At 40.0% G+C, this 10,066-nt stretch overlaps 1 protein-coding gene across 1 annotated transcript; it reads left to right on the forward strand.

The window, feature by feature from the left end:
• Positions 1-28: 28 nt before the first annotated feature.
• LOC311258270 (uncharacterized protein) lies at positions 29-4,823 on the forward strand. Its single transcript, XM_084354422.1, has 11 exons — positions 29-98; positions 281-372; positions 497-749; positions 1,268-1,327; positions 1,473-1,535; positions 2,134-2,217; positions 2,341-2,432; positions 2,532-2,590; positions 3,677-3,847; positions 3,935-3,978; positions 4,082-4,823. Exons 3-11 carry the CDS (start codon positions 708-710, stop codon positions 4,202-4,204), a joined length of 738 nt encoding a protein of 245 aa, XP_084210548.1. The 5' UTR covers positions 29-98; positions 281-372; positions 497-707; the 3' UTR covers positions 4,205-4,823.
• Positions 4,824-10,066: the final 5,243 nt, after the last annotated feature.

The raw sequence follows: 10,066 nt of genomic DNA on the forward strand, positions 1-10,066 counted from the left end.
CCCGAGTGAAAGGTATGGTAGATGAAAGCCCTCCTATTGGAACGTTTATCCTGCTTGATCCAGCTGCGACTCAAATCCTAACGTGCAGTAATCCAGCAGTAAGTAACCATCCCATTTCATATCAGCGGGAAATGCACTGAATTGATTAACTGAATATTTATAATTGTGTGTTCACTTTTATTTACAAAGTTAAATGAATTTAGAGTGAACATTTAAGGTCTAAGCCTTGTTAAACTTAATTATTTATGTGACACTTGTTTTGCGTTTGTCTACGCCTTAGGGCTCAGCTGTGAGTCAAAAATTCAATCACAAAAAGTCTCTGATTAAAGTTAACTGGACAGCACCAGCAGAAGAGCAAGACATCACTTTCAGGTATTTCTACACTTTCATGGACTTCCACACAGTCAAGAACAAAACGGATCTGCTTTAGTTTTGTTAGAATTAAAAGGTGGAGTGAAAGACTCTACATTTACATGTTTGCTTGGGCATGTTTCAGAGCCACATTTGTTCAGGAATATACAACGTTCTGGGAACGGGTGGATGTGGATGTTATTCCACCTCCAACCACCACGGCACCACCAACAACTACTACAAGTACTACAAAGCCAACAACTACTACAAGTACTACAAAGCCAACAACTACTACAAGTACTACAAAGCCAACAACTACTACAAGTACTACAAAGCCAACTACTGCAACAAGTACAATGGTGCAAAGTAGCACCACGCCCAGTCCAATTTTCATAACGGTGAATATAAGTGATTGTTTTCTAAAATTGTTCTAAAATTAAACATTTTTGCACATATTTTCATCTGTGGAAATTCTAATCCACTTTTCCAAAAAGCCAATCACATATGTGTGTATGTAATTTGCATGTGAAAAGGTGAATTTCTTCATTCATTTTCATTCATATGGGTAAATGTCCTGTTCACATGTGAAAATAGCCAATCGCACATGAATATGTGGTAAAATGTGGAATTCACATGAGGAGAAGCAACATTTTCCTGATTTCATGTGCATGTTTGTCATGTGTTAAAATTCTAATCCACATATGACGCATATAATTCAATGTATATAGAAATTATATGTGTTGTATGTTAAATTTCACAGCTGGAAATTTTCATACATATGTGAATAAAACCAATCACTTGCAAAAATGTTTGTTTTCAAATGTTAAAATCTTTATCTTTAGTTCACATGTGAAAATATTCAGTTGTAATTTTAACATGTGTAAAGGCAAACTATTCATTGTTTCTCTTGATTTAGTTCCTGCTAGCAGGGACTGCACTGATGGCTTTCGACATTCTTTTTGTGGTACTGAAAACGGTACGGTATTTATAAAATCTTGTCTCATGTCACACAGTAAATGTCGTTACATTGAAGTCTTACCAAAGCTGTTGCTCGGTAAGACACTGTCATAAAAAAAATATACAAGAAAATGTTTTTTTCTCTCACTCTCATCTCTCTTCAGGCACAAGCTCACATAGTGACGACCACCCTCACCAAAAGCTTTTGTTCTCGTTGTCTAATTATGGTAAGGCATGAGTTGGGGGGGGGGATTGTGTTGTCATAGTAACTGTTTCTAGATCTCCTCATCCCGCACAGTCTTGCCTTGTTTCCCATGAATTCCTTGACCATAGGCAGGTTATTTAAACCTGACATTGCTGACCCCACCACTAACATAAAAGTTAGTGGATGTATACAGAATTTATATACAATGAATGACTTTTGCAATTGTTTGGATTTTGTCCTGTTTCTTTTTTTTTCTTAATTGTTTAAAATTATTTTTTTTCTTTTTTCCATAAAGGCCAGGGACAAATACAAATCAGCACAGGCTCAGTCAGGATCCTGTTCTTATGTATCTGTGCCTTTAAAGTTGCTATTTGTAAGAAAAGTTGATTGTTGAGTGTCATTACCAACTCGTTCAATTATGATGCCCTGGGTTTCCCAACTCTTTGGGATGGTGGCCGACCCATCCTATCATCCCAAAGCGTTGGGGTTTTTTGACAAGTTGGGGATTAGCTCAAACATCAACTTTTCTTACAAATATTACATTTAAAACGACACTAAAGGAATGCTACTTATTCAGATTTATTGAGATTACTGAATGTGCAGGTGTATTTCTTTCGTAGGTGTCAAAAACATCATGCGGTTTGCTTTGTGCTGTACTTGAAATATCGTCCCTGACGTTGTTTTCTGCGGCACATCATTTTAACGTGAGTATTAATAAATCGTGTACAATATTTCTCTATATCTAATCCAAATGTGTGAATTGTTTTCACTTTAATGTGTATACAGCTTATATCTGCATGTGTCTCCTTCTCTGTGTGTACGTTTAGGTCGCTCTCGTTGCTCTTGTTTGTGTGGTGATAGTGGTTAATTTTACAGAGCTGGTAATCGACTCTGTGTCAGTTAGACTCAGTCATGAACAGTAAGTTCAACTCCTTTTCCTCTGCTTGTATTTTTGACTTGATCCTTACATCAACACTTCGTGCACAGCTGTTTCTGTTTCTCTTTTGTTCTGTTCCAGAAAGAAGATCTGCAACATTGTTGTCCAAGTGTGTTCTGTCATCCACCTGATTTTTTCAAGTAAGATTTACCAGTTTTTAACCTCTTTTAATTCATTTGGTTCTGTGAGATGACTTGTTTAATGTCTTTAAAGCAATAGTTTGATATTTTGGGAAATGTGTTTATCTGCATTCTTTTTGAGAGTAAAGGCCAACTCACACAAATTTTGGCCAATCCAAAATTCTGCGCACAGCCCAAAATGTTTGACTGAATACACTGCAAGCGCACCAACTGCTCGTGCACTAAAAAATAATCTGGACATTTGTATCGTGCACTATATGTTTGTCCTGAATGAGTAGGACCCCATCTGTGGTCTTCTTGTCATCAAACAGTTGCACTCACCCATCTATTTTTGACTTCAATAAACAAATAAGGGGTCACCATCACGTTTTCTACTGTCTGCATCCATTTCGGAGCCCCATAAATTCCCGGTTGATTCCTTCCATTTTCAGTCTTCAAGCTAATGCTATGCTAACCAGCTGCCACCACCTGCATTTTTACCAATTTGATATGAAAGTGGCATACATCCTCTCATCTTACTGTCACAATTTACACAAAAGGACCCAAATGCCAGACACACAGAGGCAGCCAGGTTGAAAAAGAGGCCAGCTTTAATGAGCTGAAATCCAAAATCCACAATCCAAAAGTGTGAACAATATAATGTCAGGCAACAAAAACTGGCATCAAAAAGGCAGGCGAAGGAAAACAACAAAAGAAATACACAGGCTTGAATACAAACTAAACCAATCGAGGGGATGAGGTGCAAGTGGATAGACACTGGGAAGAGGGCAGTGCTAAAGAGGCTCATGTTAGACCTGTCTGGGGGGAAAATCAGACTGGGGAGGAGCACAGGAACACAGGAGGGAAACAGGACACTGGTGACACAGGTGAGCAGGAAGTAGAAAGTGACAACAAGACACAAGAGGATATTACTACAAAATAAAACAGGAAAACAACAAACCCAAAAACCAAAACAATGACACTAACTCTTGGCAAGAATGCAAATAGATAATAAATAGATGGAGAAAAACAATGTAACAGTTCATCTCTTCAGATACACGCCTGTTTATTGCTCTGATTGTATTTCCAAATCTGTTTTACACACAGCTGTGGTCGTCTTCGTTGGTGTTCTGGAGATTGTCGACTGCAGAGAGAAGAGAAATGAGTCTTGGCTCCTGAAAGTGATGATCGCTTACACAGTGTGGCTCTTACTGTTTGTAATCTGGGTCTTCATATTCAGTGTTCATAAGCATGCAATGCTGGGGAGCAACAAAAGCGGTGAATGCCTAATAAATATTATGCAAGAAATACAGTGAGAAATCTTAAGGTGAACAAATTTATATCGGTTACTGTTTTCTGTTGCAGGGAGTTCAAGAACGAATAAGAGACGGAGTACACAAAGAGAAAGGGTGAGAGCCTTTCCAAGAAAACATAACATGTTTATATATCACTATGACATGACAACCATACAGTATGCACCATACCCCTCACTGCTGCCCCTCTGAATTTCAGAAGACACTCAGTGCGGCTGCAAAGATTGCTACTGCTGTCTCAGTCATCTTCATCGTTGGAACCCTGTCTTTCACTGCAGCTGTCATTGCTGGGATATTTTCAGGAAATCAGTTTTGTGCATGAGGTCAAGTAAATTGTATTTATGTACATAGTTTAGTATCACAAATCATAATTTTCCTCAAGGGGCTGCTGGTACTTTGTTTGCATGTGATTCACAGCTATTATTCATATGTTTTATGGATTTGATGTATATGTTGTTACGTATTTTTAAGTTATTGAATACAAATAGGAGCTTTTGTAAAGGTAATTAAAATTGACAATGTGACAATGTGTAGTTGTGTTTCCCTGATTGGTGCCTCATGAGCTGTAAATAATGCACTGTTGATTTCAGTCTCAAAACAACCATAAGGACGCCTAATAAACTTTTAACATTTTTCATCTCTTAAAGGTTTGTTTCAAATGTTCCAGGGAAGTTTAGTTAATAAGGTCCAGCCTGTCATCCTGGTGAAACTGCAAATATGTGCTAATGTTACTGGTATCTCCTGGTACCAGGCACAAGGAAGTGTTTCAGTAGTGTGATAATGCCCTCGGTGAGTAACTGTGTGGAATGGGCTTCTCTTATGAAAAGCAAGAGTACTGTATTCATATAAACAAAGGTGCTGTAAAGAGGATACCACTCAGTACAGACTTCAGATTTCCCTGTGAGTTTAAGGCCAAAGGTAAATCAGTCAGGTGAAACTACTGACATAGATGGATCATAAAGTCTGAGTCAGTCTGCTGACCTCATGACTGTTGTGCCAGGAGTATCCGAGGTCATGAAAATGCTCAACTAATTTTGAAAGTCATAACGTTTTACCATACCACCGTTGTCTCTGCGGTTCTATCAGAATTGGTCCACAACGACAACATACAACAGGATATTAATCCTCCTGGGTACTTTGATCATTTTTTCAATAAATAGCCAATACTTATGTCTGTAAATCTCTATTGTTTTTTAATTTTGTCGGAATGATCATGTCAGCTTAAAGTGCATGATGTCATTCAACTGAACTTTTTTCATTTCTTAATTTCATCGAAGAGATAATAACAAATTTTCATTCATTGGCGAACTGTTCCTTTAAAAAGGTGCTATTTGTAAGTAAAGTTGAGTTTTTGGTCTCATTCCCAACTCGTCAAAAACTGATGCTTTCGGATAGCTGGCCCTTCCTACAATCCCAGCGTACGAGGTGGGAATGGGGCTCAGCTTTTCATACAAATAGTACCTTTAATATGTAAATCACAGTTGTTTGATGTGTAAACAACTAATTATAGAGTATACTGTGGCTTTAAATTCTTGTCTACCGTCATGTTCGTGTCAAACTGTAACTGTATGATTCTCAAGAAGGGAGCAGCCTACAATAAAACCACTGTTGTATGGAGAGGCACCTATAAACTACTTAGCAAATGATTGAACTTGCTGTGACTTCCTTGTTTTGTCAGTACAACATGGACACTGTTCCAGTATTTACTCACTTTCCTTTTGATGATCAGTCAACAGAAGCACAGGAAACACTTCAGTCAGGAAATAGACATTTGAATGCTTTGTAATTTTTAATCCTGAAATACAGTAGTTAACTGCCTTCAAATCAAATCAAATCAAATCAAATTTTATTTGTATAGCCCAAATTCACAAATCACAGTTTGCCTCAGAGGGCTTTGCAATCTGTACAGAGACGACACCCTCTGTCCTTCGACCCTCGATTCGAGTGAGGAAAAACTTGCCCCAAAAAAGGCCCTTTTAACAGGGAAAAAATGCGGAAGAAACCTCAGGGAGAGCCACAGAGGAGGGATCCCTCTCCCAGGACGGACAGACGTGCAATAGATGTCGCATGTACAGAGCAGATCAACGAGATCACAATGTATTCAATTATAAGCGATGGTTGACAGGAGTGAAAGTACACAAAGATGTATTACAGCAATAATGATGAAATGCACATGGAAATGTGATTACTAGTGATAACAGTAGTAATGATCAATGGCAAGGATGGTATGTAGCAATGCAGTACGATAATAGTAGTGGAACGTATGTAACAGAGATGTGACTAATATTAGCGACAGTAGTGGTGGGTGTCAGGCAGGGTCATGGCAGTAGGTGCATCCACGATCAGGCAGGGCCATAGCAGTAGGCGCATCCACGATCAGGCAGGGCCATAGCAGTGGGCGCATCCACGATCAGGCAGGGCCATAGCAGTGGGCGCATCCACGATCCACGACCCGGGCGCGGCCAGGATCCAAGGGAGCCTGTAGGACTAGAAAGCACAAGGACTCCGGGGAAGAAGCAAGTCAGTGACATGCAGAGATGGGGCATGTATACAGGCATAATGTATACAGATGGAGAGGAGAGGAGAGGGGAGGAGAGAGAAGCTCAGTGTGTCATTGTCCCCCGGACTAGGCCTATAGCAGCATAACTAAGAGCTGGTCCAGGACAGGCCTGGGCCTGTCCTGGACCAGCCCTAACTATAAGCTCTATCGAAGAGGAAGGTCTTAAGTCTACTCTTAAAGGTAGAGAGGGTGTCCGCCTCCCGGACCAAAACAGGAAGATGGTTCCACAGAAGAGGAGCTTGATAACTGAAGGCTCTGGCTCCCATTCTACTTTTGGAGACTTTAGGAACTACAAGTAATCCTGCGTTCTGGGAGCGTAATGCTCTAGTTGGGTGATAGGGTAATATGAGCTCCTGGAGATATGATGGTGCCTGACCATTAACAGCTTTGTAAGTGAGGAGAAGGATTTTAAACTCTATTCTTGATTTTACAGGGAGCCAGTGCAGAGAGGCCAGTACATGAGTAATATGATCTCTTTTCTTAGTTCCTGTCAGTACACGTGCTGCAGCATTCTGGACCAGCTGGAGACTCTTTAGAGACTTGTTAGGGCAGCCTGATAATAGAGAATTACAATAGTCCAGTCTGGAAGTAACAAATGCATGGACTAGCTTTTCTGCGTCTTTTTGAGACAGGATGGGCCTGATTTTTGCAATGTTACGTAGATGAAAAAATGCAGACCTTGAAATTTGTTTTATGTGGGAGTTGAAGGACATATCTTGATCAAAGATAACTCCCAGATTCCTGACGGTGGTGCTGGAGGCCAAGTTAGTGCCATCCAAACTCGCTATATCATTAGATAATGCATCTCTAAGGTGTTTAGGACCAAGTACTATAACTTCGGTTTTATCTGAGTTTAACAGCAGAAAATTGCAGGTCATCCAGGTCTTGATGTCCTTGAGACATGCATGGAGTTTAGTAAGCTGATTAGTTTCATTTGGCTTTATTGATAGGTATAACTGTGTATCATCTGCATAACAATGAAAGTTTATGGAGTGTTTCCGAATTATATTTCCTAGAGGGAGCATATATAAGGTGAATAGTATGGGTCCAAGCACGGAGCCTTGAGGAACACCATGACTAACCTTGGTATACAGGGATGACTCATCATTAACATGTACAAACTGAAATCGATCCGATAAATAGGACTTAAACCAGTTTAATGCGGGTCCTTTAATGCCAATTAAGTGTTCCAGTCTCTGTAGTAGAATGTGATGATCAATGGTATCAAATGCAGCACTAAGATCTAGTAAGACCAGGACAGAGACAAGTCCTTTGTCAGAAGCGATTAGGAGGTCATTTGTAACTTTCACCAGTGCCGTCTCTGTGCTATGATGTGCTCTAAAACCTGATTGAAAATCCTCATATAAACTATTTTTATGAAGAAAGTCACATAGCTGGTTGGCGACTGCTTTCTCAAGGATCTTGGAGAGGAAAGGGAGGTTGGATATAGGTCTATAGTTGGCTAAAGTTTCTGGATCAAGATTAGGCTTTTTAAGGAGCGGTCTAATTACAGCTAGTTTAAAGGATTGTGGTACGTATCCTGTTAATAGAGACAGGTTGATCATTTCTAGTAAAGATGTGCTAATTAAAGGTAAAGTTTCTTTCAGCAGCCTAGTTGGGATGGGGTCTAGGAGACAAGTTGTTGGTCTAGATGAAGAAACCATCGAAGTTAGTTGGTGGAGGTCAATGGGAGAGAAGCAGTCTAAATATAAGTCAGAATTTAGAACTGTTTCTGAGGTTCCTGTGTTTAAAGATACAATAGTGCCAGTTGAGGGCAAGCGATGATGGATTTTGTCTCTAATAGTTAAAATTTTATCATTAAAGAAGCTCATGAAGTCATTACCACTGAGCGTTGTAGGAATACATGGTTCAGTAGAGCTGTGACTTTCTGTCAGCCTGGCTACAGTGCTGAAAAGAAACCTGGTGTTGTTTTTGTTTTCCTCTATTAATGACGAGTAATAGCTTGCTCTGGCATTGCGGAGGGCCTTCCTATATGTTTTAAGGCTATCTTTCCAGGCTAAGCGGGATTCTTCCAAGTTGGTGGAACGCCATTTCCTTTCAAATTTCCGTGATGTTTGCTTCAATTTGCGGGTATCCGAGTTATACCAGGGTGCTAACCTCCTGTGCTTTATAGGTTTCCTTTTCAGGGGGGCAATAGAGTCCAGTGTTGTTCGCAATGAGCCTGCAGTGCTATCAACAAGATGATCGATTTGTGAGGAACTGTGGTTAGTGGAGGAGTCCTCTATTATATTGAGACATGGCATTGAGTTTAGTGCCAGCGGTATAATTTCCTTAAATTTAGCTACAGCACTATCAGATAGACATCTAGTGAAGGAGTTTTTGCCTAATGGTGTGTAGTCCAGTAATAGAACTTCAAAAGTTATTAAGTGATGGTCTGATAAAAGAGGATTCTGTGGAGAAACTGTTAGATTTTCAATCTCGATACCATAAGCTAGAACAAGGTCAAGGGTGTGGTCAAAACAGTGAGTTGGTTTATGTACACACTGAGAGAAGCCAATAGATTCTAATAATGAGATAAATGCAGTACTAAGGCTATCATTAACGACATCCACATGAATATTAAAATCACCTACAATAATTACTTTATCTGATTTGAGGACTAGACTTGATAAAAACTCAGAGAATTCAGATAAAAATTCTGAGTAAGGACCAGGTGCTCGATACACTACAACAAATAGAACTGGCTGTAAAGTTTTCCACGTTGGATGTGAAAGACTCAGAACAAGGCTTTCAAATGAGTTATAATTTAATTTAGGTTTAGGAATGATTGACAGACTTAAGTCATAAATAGCTGCAACACCACCTCCTCGGCCGGAGCCTCGAGGAATGTGAGTATTAATGTGACTGGGTGGAGTGGATTCATTCAGGCTGACATATTCTTCAGGATGCAGCCAAGTTTCAGTAAGACAGAATAAATCAATATTACAATCTGAAATTAAGTCATTTACTAGTACAGCTTTCGATGACAGGGATCTGATATTTAGGAGTCCGCATTTAATTCTCTTGTCTTGTTTTGAGATTGCAGAGTTGCTGTTAATTTTTATTAGATTGTCATGTACAACTCCTCTTCTGTGGACTTTTGATTTGATTAATTTAATTAATTTAGGTGGTCGGGGGGCAGACACAGTCTCAATGAAGTTTTGGGTGTGCAACTGATCTAATGGAAGCTCAGAGAAGCGTGTAAGACTGCAGCTCTGCCTCCTGGTCTCAACTCTGGGTTGTCAGGCTGGTTGTTGGCTAATGAAATGGGTTAAATTTCTAGAGATGAGAGCCGCTCCGTCCAAAGTGGGATGGATGCCGTCTCTCCTAATGAGACCAGGTTTTCCCCAGAAAGTCCGCCAATTATCAACAAAGCCCACATCGTTTGCTGGACACCACCTCGACAGCCAGCGGTTGAATGATGACATGCGGCTGAACATGTCATCACTGGTTAGGTTTGGCAGGGGCCCAGAGAAAACTACGGAGTCCGACATTGTTTTGGCGTAGTTACACACCGACTCAACATTAATCTTAGTGACTTCCGACTGGCGTCGCCGGCAGTCATTACCGCCGACATGTATTATGATCTTACTATATTTACGTTTAGCTTTAGCCAGCAGTTTC

Source organism: Pagrus pagrus, assembly GCF_965226575.1.
Source record: "Pagrus pagrus genome assembly, chromosome: 6".
Taxonomy (NCBI): Eukaryota; Metazoa; Chordata; class Actinopteri; order Spariformes; family Sparidae; genus Pagrus; species Pagrus pagrus.

Excerpts from the sequence above, each read along its gene's own strand:
- LOC311258270 (XM_084354422.1), top strand. The coding sequence starts at position 708 with ATGGTGCAAAGTAGCACCACGCCCAGTCCAATTTTCATAACG. Across the intron at positions 2,218-2,340 it reads CTGCGGCACATCATTTTAAC|GTCGCTCTCGTTGCTCTTGT; the intron begins GTGAGTATTAAT and ends GTGTACGTTTAG. Across the intron at positions 2,591-3,676 it reads CATCCACCTGATTTTTTCAA|CTGTGGTCGTCTTCGTTGGT; the intron begins GTAAGATTTACC and ends TTTTACACACAG.